Source organism: Chiloscyllium plagiosum, chromosome 7 (assembly GCF_004010195.1).
Source record: "Chiloscyllium plagiosum isolate BGI_BamShark_2017 chromosome 7, ASM401019v2, whole genome shotgun sequence".
Lineage (NCBI taxonomy): Eukaryota > Metazoa > Chordata > Chondrichthyes > Orectolobiformes > Hemiscylliidae > Chiloscyllium > Chiloscyllium plagiosum.
The window spans coordinates 109,287,417-109,300,930 of NC_057716.1; the positions used below are offsets into that span (position 1 = coordinate 109,287,417).

The following is a 13,514-nucleotide window of genomic DNA, read 5'->3' on the forward strand; positions in this document are numbered from 1 at the left end:
TCAGCACCGCCTTCCTAACCTGCAATCTTCTTCCTGACCTCTCCGCCCCCACCCCAGTCTGACCTATCACCCTCACCTTGACCTCTTTCCACCTATCACATTTCCGACGCCCCTCCCCCAAGTCCCTCCTCCTTACCTTTTATCTTAGCCTGCTGGACAAACTTTCCTCATTCCTGAAGAAGGGCTTATGCCCAAAACGTCGATTCTCCTGTTCCCTGGATGCTGCCTGACCTGCTGCGCTTTTCCAGCAACACATTTCCAGCTCTCAAGTCTTACCAACAAATAATGTCAGGGTAACTGGCCTACAATTTCCTGTCTTCTGCCTCCATTCCTTCTTAAACAGGAGTGTTATATTAGCCATTTTCCAGTCCTACAGGTCCCTCCCTGACTCCAGTGATTTCTAATAGATCACCACCAATACCACAGTTCAGGCAGCATCCGAGGAGCAGGAAAATTGACGTTTCGGGCAAAAGCCCTTCATCAGGAATAGCTCTATTCCTGATGAAGGGCTTTTGCCTGAAACATCAATTTTCCTGCTCCTCGGATGCTGCCTGAACTGCTGTGCTTTTCCAGTGCCACTCTAATCTAGAATCTGGTTTCCAGCATCTGCAGTCCTTGTTTTTACCCTGTTTTCACCACCAATACCTCCACAATCCCCTCAGCTTTCTCTATCAGCTCACTGGATGTAGTGATTTGTCCCATCTTCAGACCTTTCAGCTTCCTTAGCATCTTCTCCTCAGTGATGACTACTACACTTACCTCTGCCCTGACTGTTTTGAAGTTCTGGTACGCTCATGGTGTCTTCCATTGAAAACTGATGCAAAGTACCTACTTAATTTCTCTGCCATTTATTTGTTCCCCATTACCACATTCCCAGCTTCACTTTCCAGTGTCCAATGTCCACTCTTGCCTCTTTCACACTTGTCAAAAAAACTCTTGCAATCTCCTTTTACATTACTAGCTAGCTTACCCTCATAATTCATCTTCTCCCCCCCTTATTGTTTTTTTAAGTTATCCTCTGTTGGTTTTTAAAGCCTCCCCAATCTTCTGGCTTCCTACTAATCTTCACATTGTAAGCTTTTTCTTTTGCTTGTATGCTATCCCTGACTTCCCTTGTCAGCCATTGTTGCCTCATTCTCCCCTTAATAGGTTTCTTCTTCATTGGAATGAATTTCTGCTGTGCCTCCCAAATTTACCCAGAAACCCCTGCTATTACTCCTACACCCTCTTCCCTTCTCAGCTCGCCAGCTCCCTCATCATGTCATTGTAGTTACCTTTACTCAAGCGTAATACTGTTACATTCGATTTCAGCTCTCCCTCTCAAACTATAGGGTGAATTCTATCATATAATGTATTTAACTCAGAGGTAGATAACTTCTTGATTAGTAAGGGCATCAAGGGTTACAATGAGAAGGCAGGAGAATGGGGTAGAGAAACATATCAGCCATGATTGAATGATACAGCAGATGTGATCAGCAGATTGGCCTAATTCTGCTCCTGTATCTTGTGATCTTATTGACATGTTGTTATGGGGGAAAAACATTCTCATGGTCTACCCTCTTGATGCTCATAATTCTATACCTCTCATTCAGATCCTCCTCAGCATCCTCTGCTCCAAAGAAAACAAACTCAGCTTATTCAGTCTCTTCTCATCAGAGAGACTTTTCATCTCAGGCATATCCTCCAATAGTGTGGCACTCCCTCAGTACTGACCCTCCAACAGTGCGGCACTCCCTCAGTACTGACCCTCCGGCAGTGCAGCACTCCCTCAGTACTGACCCTCCGACAGTGCAGCACTGACTCTCTGACAGTGCAGCACTCCCTCAGTACTGACCCTCTAATAGCGTGGTGTTCCCTCAGTACTGACCCTCTAGCAAAGTGGTGTGCACTCAGCACTGACCCTCCAGCAATGCAGCCCTCCCACAGTACTGAGAGTGTAGTACCCCCTAAGTACTGATGAGGAGCTCTGTCAGTACAGATCTTCTGGCCTATTTTTCTATGAAGTCACTTCTGCTGCATGGTTTGAACTCTTTAATGATCCCTTGGATCACTGGGACAGTTTTTCAGAAAGACAGTACCTCTACAAGCAGGACAGTCTGTACCTGAACCAGAATGGGGCTAAGATCCTTGCGGGAGGGTTTGCTCATGCTGACGAGAGGAGCTTAAACTATTCAGCAGGGCAAGGGACACTGTTAGTTCAATAGTTCAAAGATTGGTGAGTTGTGAATTGCGTAGAAAGTTGTCAAAGGATATATATCAGTTGCAGATATGAGCTGAGAAATGGTAGATGGAGTTTAATCTGAATAAGTGCAAGCTGCTGCACTTTGGGAGATCAAATGTTAAGGGAAAGTACACAATTAATGGCAGGACCCTGAACAGCATTGATGTACAGAGGGAACTTGGGGTTCAAGTCCATAGTTCTCTGAAAGTGGCCACATGAGTAGATAGGGTGGTGAAGAAAGCGTGTAGCATGTTTGCCTTTATTGATCGGGGAATGGAGTACAACAGCAAGGTTGACATTTTGCAGCTTTATAAGACTTTGGTTAGGCCACACTTAAGAGTATTGCATTCAATTCTGATCATCACAGGTGCATAAGAGATTTACCAGGATGCTGCCTGGATTAGAGGATATGAGCTATAAGGACAGGCTAGAAAAACTCGGGTCGTTTTCTCTGGAGCAACAGAGGCTGAGGGGGTCTTGATAGAAATCTATAAAATTATGAAATGTATAGATAGAGTTGATGGTCAGAATCTTTTTCCCCAGAGTTAAAATGTCTATTACCAGGTTACATACATTTAAGGTGAGAGGGAGATATTTCAAAGGAGATGTGAGGTGCAAGTTATTTTACACAGAGTAGTAGGAGGGTGGAACACATTGCCAGATGGAGGCCGATACAATAGGGGCATTTATTATTTTAGATAAGCATATGAATATGCAAGGAATGCAGAGATATAGACCAAGAACAGGCAGAAGGGATTAGTTTAATTTGGCACCATGTTTGGCACAAAATGGTGTTTGTGTGTTCCTGTGTTCTATGATAACATAGCTTTGAAATGGAACCAAGGCAGACCTGGTTCAGCCATGTTTGCCTCAACTGAGTAAGATAAAGTTAAACGGCCTCTATTTTAATGCCAGGAGTATTAGAGGTAAAACAGGTGAGTTGTATGGATTGACAAATGGAATTGCAATGTTGTTGCCAATACTGAGGTGTGGTTGAGGGAGGGAAAAGACTGTCAACTTAATATATCAGGCTATAGGATCAAGCAGGACAGGCAAGGATGAACAAGTGGAGGTGGTCTTGCATTGTTAGTTAGAGAGTCAGTTAGTGCAGTAAGGGGGGACGGTATTTTGGAAGGGTCATCAAATGAGGTTTTAAGGGAAGAATTTTGGAATTAAAAAGGGACAGTCACACTGTTAGGAATGTATAATAGGCCCTGAAACAGTCAGTGGGTAATTATGGAGCAGATATGTAGCCAATTCACTGATAGATGTAAAAATTATAACAATCAGGTTAATAGGAGATTCCAGCTGCCATAATATAATAATTGTAACAGTATAAAGAGTTCAAAGGAGCCATATTTCTTCAAACAGCACTGGACCTAATTCTGAGCAACAAAGAAGGACAGGTATTTGAGGTGACAGTGGGGGAGCATTTTGGTGATAGCAACCCAACACTGTTTGTTTTAATTTTGTAAAGGAAAAGGATAAATGTGGTCTACAAAGAAAGAGTTTTTGAATTATCGCAGAGAAGATTATTCTTTAAAATAAAACAGGAAATTAGCCAAAATAAACTGGGAATAGCTAGTGGAGGGTAAATCTTCAGCAGAATAGAGGAAAGCATTTGAAAAGGTACTGGACAGAGTATGGGCAGAACATGTTCCTTTATGGTGAAATGTAGCAGCAATAAGCTGACAGAACCCTGGATGTTGAGGAATATTAAGGACTTAGTGAGTTTTGAGAAGATTTGTAGCTCAGGTTGAGGTTCTGGATGTGGGTTTGCTCACTGAGCTAGAATGTTAGTTTTCAAATGTTTCATCATCATACTAGGTAACATCATCAATGAGCCTCCAGATGAAGCCCTGGTGGTGTAGCCCACTTTCTATTTATATATTTGGGTTTCCTTGAGTTGGTGATGTCATTTCCTATGGTGATGTAATTTCCTGTTCTTTTTCTTAGGGAGTGGTGAATGGGATCCAAGTCAATGTGTTTGTTGATAGCGTTCTGGTTGGAATGCCATGCTTCTAGGAATTATCGTGCGTGTCTCTATTTGTGTCATAGGAAATGACATCACCAACCCAAAGAAATCCAAACATATAAATATGTACAGGCCACACCACCAGTGTTCCATTCGGAGGCTCATTGAAGATGGTACCTAGTATGGTGACAAAACGCCTGAAAACGAACCTTCCAGCTCAGCGAGCAAATCTATATCTATATGGATAAAAAGGAAAAGACAGCGTTTTAACAGGCACAAACAAAGCAAATCAATGGTCACCTGAGAGGAATATAGAAAGTGCAGAGTCGAACTCAAGAAAGCAGTTAGGAAATCAAAGAGGGATATGAGATAACACTGGTGGTAAGATTAGGAAGAATCCCAAGATACTCTACAAATAAAGTCAAGGGGAAGAAAAGAGTAGGATCCAAAAATAGAAATTGCTGGAAAAGCTTGGCAGGTCTGGCAGCATCTGTAGAGAGAAATCAGGGTTTAAGTTTCAGATTGAGTAACTCTTCCTGAGAACTTGACCGAAAATGTTAACTGATTTCTCTCCAAGATGCTGCCAGACATGCTGCGCTTTGCCAGCAATTTCTATTTTTGTTTCTGATTTACAGGATCTGTAAGTTTTAAAGAGTAGGATCGATTAGGGACCAAGGGGGCAATCTATGTTCGGAGCCAGAGGACATTGGTAAAGTGGGTAAATGAGTAATTTAAATCTGTCTTTACCCATGAGAAGGAAGTTGCAAGTACAGAATTCAAGAAAATGAGCTATGAAGTTCTTGATTGGTAATAGAAGTGAGGAAGTATTGGAGTTTTGGTGCATTTAAAAGTGAACAAATCGCCAGGTCTAGATGAGTTGTATCCCAGGCTGCTGCGTGAGATGAGGGAGAGAAATGCAGAGGCCCTGACCTAAATTTTTTAATCATCTATGGCGTCAGGGGAAGTGCCAGAGAATTGGAGAATGGCTAATGTGTTTCCACTTTACAAGAAGGATGGGAGAAGTAGATCTGGGAATTATAGATCATTGAGTTTAACAACAGTAGTAGGGAAGGTAGTGGAGAAAATAGTAAAGGAGAAAATTAATCTCTATTTGGACAGGTAAGGTTTGATCAGGGATAGCCAGCATGGCTATGTCAAAGAGAGGACATGCTGAATGAATTTTATCAAATTTTTTTGAGGAGGTGACCAGATGTGTTGACCAGGAAAGGGCAGTTGATGTAGTTTATATGGATTCTCAACATAGTCCCACATGGGAAACTGATAAAGAAAGTACAAGCTCATGGGATCCAGGGAAACCTGGCAAGTTGGATCCAAAATTTGTTTTGTAGTAGGAGACCCAGGGTTGTGGTAAAAGGCTTTTTGTGTGACTGGAGCCCAGTCTGCAGTGACATACCACATGGATTGGTGCTGGGTCTCTTATTGTTGTGATATTTATAAATAATGTAGATGAGAAGGTTGGGGGTGGGTAGGGTGGGCAACGGTAAGTAGATTTGCAGATGGCACAAAGATTGGCAGCGAGGGGCAAGGTCTTAGGTTACAGGATGATATTGACATATTGGTCAGATGGGCAGATCAGTGGCAGATGGAATTTAATCCTGGAAAGTATGATTGATGCACTTTGGAAGAAGCTAAGAAAACAAAGGAAAATTATTCAATGAATGGTAGGACATGAAGAAGCTCAGAGGAACAGAGGCATCTTGGGAGCTTGTCCACAGGTGCTTGAAGATGGCAGGACAAGTTAACAGGATAGCTAAGAAGGCATATGCAACATTTGCCTGTATCAGTCAAGGCATTAATTATAATAGCAGGAAGGATATATTAGAGCTATACAGGACCTTGGTTTGGCTACAGCTGGAGTACTGTATATTGTTCTGGTCCCCACACCATAGGAAGGATGTGATGGTAATGGAGGGGATGCAGAGGAGATTCACCAGGATGTTGCCTGGGATGGTGCATTTCAGCGATGGAAAGGGCTGGATAAGCTCAGCCTGTTTTCTTTCTAGGAGAGAAAGTTGAGGGGGACCTGACAGAGGTGTATGCGAATGTGAAGGGCAAGCACAGGGTGAAGAGAAAGCAGCTCTTCCCCTTCATAGGGAGCACTTTTTTTAAAGTGAAAGGCAGAAGGTTTGGAAGGAATTTGAGGAACGTTTTTTTCACCCAGTCAGTGGATGGAGCCTGGCATGCACTGCCTTGGAGGGTAGTTAAGGAAGGAAACCTCACAACCTTAAAAAAAACACTTTAAAAAGTCATAACCTTGAAGGTTATGGGCCTAGTGTGGGAAAGTGGGACTGGTGTCCATAGTGTATTTTCAGTGGTACAAGTTTGATGGGTTAAAGGACCTCTTCCATATTGTCTGATTTTACGAATCTTGAAGGGGCAGAATCACAGGGATCTCGGGTTCCAAATACTCTCATAACCTCTAACTTGCCACAGCCCAATTATTACATGTCAATCCCAGTCCAATCATGCTCCATACCAATCCCCGGCCAATCCCTAGCCAAGCCCCAGCCAATCGCAGACCAATTCTAAGCCATTCCCAGACTGGACAATTCCAGACCAGTCCCGATGGGCACTCCCAGCCGAGTCCTGGGACAATTCTAGACCCATGCTGGACTTATCCCGGGACAGTTCCGGACAACCCAGAGCAATGAGTGGTCTCAATGATGAAACTGTCCGGTTGCTAGAAATTGTGAAGTTTACTTAATGATCTGTTACTGCTGGGATGTAACGGAGAGAGGGGAACCATTAACCATCAGGGTCAGGCTATAAGCTCACTCACCTCTCTCAGGAACTTGTCCATAATGTCCATACACTGTTTCAATCCCAGCAATGCAACGTCTTATCTCAGTTCAGGGGCAGAAGATATTGGAAATGTGGACGGAGAACATATTGGATCTGTCGGTAAACGGACACCCAGAAGAGAGAGAGCCCAGAGAGAGAGAGAGGGATGTGCCGACACTGATCCTGCAGAGAAGCACTCACTCACTCCGTCCGTCCGATCCTCTCTCCCCCTCTCTCTATTCCTCTGTCTCCTTTCCCTGATTATTTGTCTGTATCCTTCTATACCCCTCTGCCTTTCTCTCTCTCGTCATCACTTGCCGGCACACTCAGTCTGGAGAAACACCCTCAGTGCCTGAGCCAGGCTGGGTCAAAGCTTCAGGATCCTCTCTCCTCCTACCAGCCCATATATGGACCCGGCTCATTTCCCCTCCCCCAGTTCCTGCCCAGCAATCAGTTTAACTCATTCACAGCTAAACCCATTGCAGTTGTATCTGATAACGGAGGGACTTTAAACAATAAATAACAGGCAAATGCTCAGAAACGGGATTAGGCTAAAGCTATTTCAATTATTACCTCAAGTTCAATGGCCCACAGGAATTCTTACTCTGTTGAACACAGAGATATCTTGATAAGTCAGTAACAGGGGCAGGGAGCCTGTCTCCCCAAATCCAACCACCACCAACAGAGGCTGCAAGCAGCAACCTTCAAGCAACCCTATACATTGTCATTTCAGAGTGGCAGTCAGCTTAACAGCCTGACAATCCATCAGTAACTACTGTACCCCATTACACACGATTTCCAAACAGATGGAATGAGCTGCTAGAGGATGTGGTGGAGGCTGGTACAATTGCAACATTGAAGAGGCATCTGGATGGGTATATGAATAGGAAGGGTTCGGAGGGATATGGGCCAGATGCTGGCAGGTGGGACTAGATTGGGTTGGGATATCTGGTCAGCATGGACGGGTTGGACCGAAGGATCTGCTTCCATGCCGTACATCTCTATATTAAATGAAACCCCCAACATTGCAAAGTTTTGCAGCCAACACAGACTCTCTGAAATGCCACTATTTGGAATGAAAGAAACAGGGGCCAAACACTGTTCCGGGATAAACCTCCCCTCTACTCTATTCCTCTCCCTTCTTCAGCTTCCTCTCTCCTCAAACCTCCTGCTTCTCATCTTATTACCCTCCCCCATCACCAGTCCTCCCTTCCCTAACCCTCCTCCTCAACACCCCTTTCTCTTTCCCTCCACCTCACTTCATTCTCCCACTCCACACAACTACTTTCCACCTAGTACTGTGATGAAGCATGGCTAATTAGTAATGTAAATTAACTGTAATTAGTATCCATAAAAGATCCACTGGGAAATTGTGACAATAATAATGAATCCATGCAGTACATTTGAGAGTGATATATACCAATCTGAAAACAGAATCTTAAAGAAAGCCAGTTACATCATTGAGGGAAAACTGGCCAAGAATAATTGGGTAAATAGACTAAAAGGAATGGTGCAATAACAATGGATGGCATGGTGGCACAGTGGTTAGCACTGCTGCCGCACAGTGTCAGAGACCTGGGTTCAATTCCCGCCTCAGGCAACTGACTGTGTGGCGTTTGCACATTCTCCCTATGCCTGTGTGGGTTTGCTCTGGTTTCCTCCCACAGTCCAAAAATATGCAGGCTAGGTGAATTGGCCATGCTAAATTGCCTGTAGTGTTAGGTGTAGGGGTCTGGGTCAGTGTGGACTTGTTGGGCTGAAGGGCCTGTTTCCATGCTGTAAGTAATCTAATACTCAGCTTAAAAAAAAATGTGGGAAACATAGTCACATTCAAACAGAATGATGCTGAGTGCCAGGTTTCTGTCTTGGACTGAATTCTCTAATTATTTTTCCTTATTGGCCTGAGATGGGATAACCACTTGCAAGGTCAGCATTTACTTATTCCCCATCTCAGAGGGCCATTTCAGAGACCGGTCAGGAGTCGGTCACATTTCTGTGAATTGGAGTCACATGAGATCATCCTAGAAAAGGAGAGGTTTCCCTTCCTGAAGGTTACTGCTGAACCAGATGGGTTTTTACTAAAATTGATGATAGTTTCAAAGCCATCCTTACCTGGCCCAGCCTATATGTAACTCCAGACCCATAAGTAATGTGGGTTGACTCTTAGAAACCATTCGGTTTGAGGGCAATTGAGGAAGGACCACAAATGCTGACCTTGGCAGTTATGACCATATCGTATGAAAGAATAACAGGGAAAGCAAAACCAAATTCAACCAGCAGTAACCACTAAAATGAGATCTGAATCCACATCATCAGAGCATTCACCAAGGATTACTAGCCCAATATATTGCCTGTACACCACCATCTTCCCACTGATAAAATAACTAAGAACATAAAAACAGGTTGTAAGAACTTGCACATGTTTTAAAAAGCAGGACAGTGGCTAATATAAACATTAATCCTCTGAGGCATAGTTGGAAGTGTGTTGCTGGAAAAGCACAGCAGGTCAAGCAGCATCCGAGGAGCAGGAGAATCGACGTTTCGGGCCGGAGCCCTTCATCAGGAATGATGAAGCTGTGCTTTTCCAGCACCACACTCTCAATTCTGATCTCCAGCATCTGCAGACCTCACTTTGTCCAAGTTGATTTCCCCCTCTGAGGCATAGACTAGATTACTTACAGTGTGGAAACAGGCCCTTCGGCCCAACAAGTCCACACCGCCCCGCCGAAGCGCAACCCACCCATACCCCTACATTTACCCCTTACCTAACACTACGGGCAATTTAGCATGGCCAATTCACCTGACCTGCACATCTTTGGACTGTGGGAGGAAACCGGAGCACCCAGAGGAAACCCACGCAGACACGGGGAGAACGTGCAAACTCCACACAGTCAGTCGCCTGAGGCGGGTATTGAACCCGGGTCTCTGGCGCTGTGAAGCAGCAGTGCTAACCACTGTGCCACCGTGCCGCCCATGGTGAAATTATGATGGGGAATTATCATAGGGAATTTTCATGGAAGGTACAGCAGTAGATGTAGTGTACATGGATTTTAGCAAAGTGTTTGCTAAGGTTCTCCATAGTACGCTCATTTACAAAGTTAGAAGACATGGGATACATGGCTATCTGGCTGCTTGAATACAAAATTGACTGGCCAATAGAAGACAGAGGGTGTTGGTAGATGGAAAGTGTTCAGCCTGGAGCTCGGTAACAAGTGGTGTTCCACATGGATTGGTTCTGAGACCTCTGCTCTTTGTGATTTTAATAAAATGATTTGGATGAGGAAATGGAAGGGTGGATTAGTAAATTTGCTGATGACACAAAAGGTTAGTGGCATGGTAAATAGTGTGGAGGGTTGTAGATTGTAATGGGACATTGATAGGGATGCAGAACTGGGCTGGTAAGTAGCAGATGGAGTTCAACCTGGAAAAGTGTGAAGTCATTCACATTGGAAAGTTGAATTTTAATGCAGAATTCAAGGTTCAAGACAAGATTCTTGTCAGTGTGGAGGAACTGAGGGATCTTGGTTTCCATGTCCATAGATCCCTCAAAGTTTCCACCCATGTTGATAGGGTTGTTAAGAAGACATATGGTTTACTGGCTTTCCTTAGCAGGGGGATTGAGTTTAAGAGCTGTGAGGTTATGTTCAACTCTATAGCGCCCTGGTTAGACCACACTTAGAATATTGTGTTCAGTTCTGGTTGCCTCATTACAGGAAGGATTAGAGAGGGTGCAGAGAATTTTTACTAGGATGCTGCCTGAACAGGATGACATGTCTTATAAAAAAAGGTTAGGGGAGCTAAGGCTTTCTTCATTGGAGTGAAGAAGTATGAGAGGTGACTTGATAGAGGTGTACAAGATGATGAAAGGCAAAGATAGAGTGGATAGCCAGAGACCTTTTCCCAAGGCGGAAATGGGTATCACGCGGGGGCATAATTTTAAGGTGATTAGAGGAAGGTTTAAGGGCGATGTCAGAGGTAGGTTATTTACACAGAGAGTGGTGGGTGCGTGGAATGCACTGCCAGCAGTGGGAGTAGAGTCAGATACAGTAGGGACATGACTCTTGGATAGGCTCATGGATGGTAGTAAAATGAAGGGTGTGTAGGTTAGTTTGATCTTAGAATAGGAAAGAAGGTCGCATAGCATCAAGGGCCAAAGGGCCTGTACTGGGCTGTACTGTTCTATGTTCTAATGAGAAAATGGAAGTCAATAAACAAATATTTCAAATCTGTCTTGACAGTAGAAGGCACAAGGCATTTCAGAAATAGAGAGTGACAGGGAACTAGGAAGGGAGAAAAATTAATTAACATCAGCAGAGAAAAAGTACAAGAGAAACATAAGGGACCACAGTGCAACAAATCTGAGGAACTAAAGTCCTACACTTCAAGGTTTGAAGAGATTGATTTTGAGAGAGTGGATGTGCAGGCTATGATTTTTCTAAAATTCCCTAGATTTGGGAATGGTGCTGGCAAATTAGTAGTTGCCAACTGTTACACTTGTATTGAAGAAAGGAGAGGGAGAAAAGACAGGGAACTACAGGTCAGTCCATCTGAAAACAGTCTTCAGAAAAGTTATTATTAGAAAAGTCTTAACCATAGATTCAGAAAATCAAAATATAATCAAAGTCAACCTGGCCCAGTAAAAAGGAAATTTCTGATAAATTCACTGGGGTTTTTCCAGGATGTAATCAGGGTAGCATGTCGTTCAACTTCTCACTTCACTACAGCCTTAGTTCAAAAATAGATTTAAAAAAAGGGAGCTGAATTCCAGAGGTGAGAATGATTGCTCTTCACATCGAGACAAATTTTGATGGTTTCCTTTTCATTTGTTCAAAGACTATGGATATCTCTGACTAGGCATCTATATATTGGGGATGTGGTGGCCTACTGGTTTTATCATTAGCCTATTAATGTGGAAACCCAAGTACTAGTCTGGGAACCTGGGTTCAAATCCCAATATAACAGATAGTGGCACTTGAATCCTTTTTTTTAAATGTGGAATTGAGTCTGAAAATGATGACGAAATGATTATCTGGGGGAAAAAAACCATCTGATTTAAAAATGTCCTTGAGAGATGGAAATTTGCTGTCATACCTGGTATGCTCTACATATGAATCCAGACCTACAGCAGTATGGTTGACCCTAAACAGCCCTTTGGGAAATTAGGAGAGGGCAGTAAATGCTGGCCAGCCAATGATGCCTGCATCCAGTTAATGAATTAAAAGAAAAATAATTGCCCTGGAGGCCTTGGGGGCCACTGGGTACACCCACAATGCTGCTAGCAAGGTAGTTAGACAATTTTGACCCAGCAACACTCCAGGAACAGTGATATAAAAGTCAGGATGGTGTGCAGCTTGGAGGGGAATTTGCAGGTGGGAGTCTTACAACGTATCTGCTGCCCCAGTGCTTCAAGATGGCATAGGCCATGGGTTTGGAAGGTGCATCAAGGAGCTCTGACAAAACTGGAATTGGGAGAAAACTCTCTGCTGGTCAGTCATCTCAACTTTAGGACATCTTTGCAGAAAATTCTTGGGTTAGTGTCCTATGCCTAACCATCTTCAGTGCTTCATTAACAACCTTCCCTCCATCAAAGGGCCAGAAATGGGGATATTCGCTGATGAATTTTGCCATCGTTTTTCACCACTCATGATTCCTTAAATACTGAAGTAGTCTGTGTCTATTTGCACCAAGGCCTGGACAATGTCAGGTAGGGATTCAATGGTTCTATGATTCTAAATGGCAAGTACATTTGTGACACACGAATGACAGGCAACACCTCCAACAAGGGAAAATCTAACTATTTCCACTGACATTCAATGGTATTATTCTCACTAAATACCCCACTATCAATATCCTGAGAGTTACTATCGATCAGAAACTGACCAGACTAGCCATATTAATATTGTGGCTAAAGAGCAGGTCAAAGGCTAGGAGTTCTGTGGTGTCTAACTGACCTCCAGACATTCCCAAATCCTATCCACTATCTACAAGGCACAAGTCAGGAGTGTAATGGAAAACTCCCCACTTGCCTGGATGAGTGCAGCTCCAACAACACTCAAAAGGCTGGACACCACCCAGGACCCCACTTGATTGACATCAATTCAACATTTATTCCTTTCATCATCATCATCCAGTCTTTGGATGAAGTTCTCTAATTCATAATGGTTCCAAGCAGAATACCCCAAAATTAAACTACCAGGTGAGGGACCTTTGAGTTGGATTCCTTTCTTTATTCACTTGACCCTTCGGTTAATTGCAATTAGATTTAATTAAGAAAGGATCCCTTTCCTGGTTCTTACTATTTACCCACACCCAAATGAATTCCTGTTTTAAACGGAGCCAGTTTAACCAAGGTTTTCCTGAGTTGACAGATAAGTGAGTTTACTAAATATGAAAAGAAACAATAACACAATAACTCATGTATTGCAGCGGTTCAAGAAGGCAGCTCACCACCTTCTCAAGGGCAACTAGGGCTGGGCAATAAATGCTGGCCAGCTAAAGCACCAATATCCCATGAGT

At 43.5% G+C, this 13,514-nt stretch overlaps 1 protein-coding gene across 1 annotated transcript in view; it reads right to left on the reverse strand.

Annotated features, from left to right (window-relative positions):
- LOC122551865 (unconventional myosin-X-like) overlaps window positions 1-7,350 on the reverse strand; it is a 230,211-nt gene extending 222,861 nt beyond the window's left edge. The window contains exon 1 of the mRNA XM_043694412.1: window positions 6,997-7,350. Within this exon, the coding sequence (XP_043550347.1) occupies window positions 6,997-7,026 (30 nt within the window). The 5' untranslated portion in view covers window positions 7,027-7,350. The remainder of the gene's footprint in view (window positions 1-6,996) is intronic.
- Between the last annotated feature and the right edge of the window lie 6,164 nt (window positions 7,351-13,514).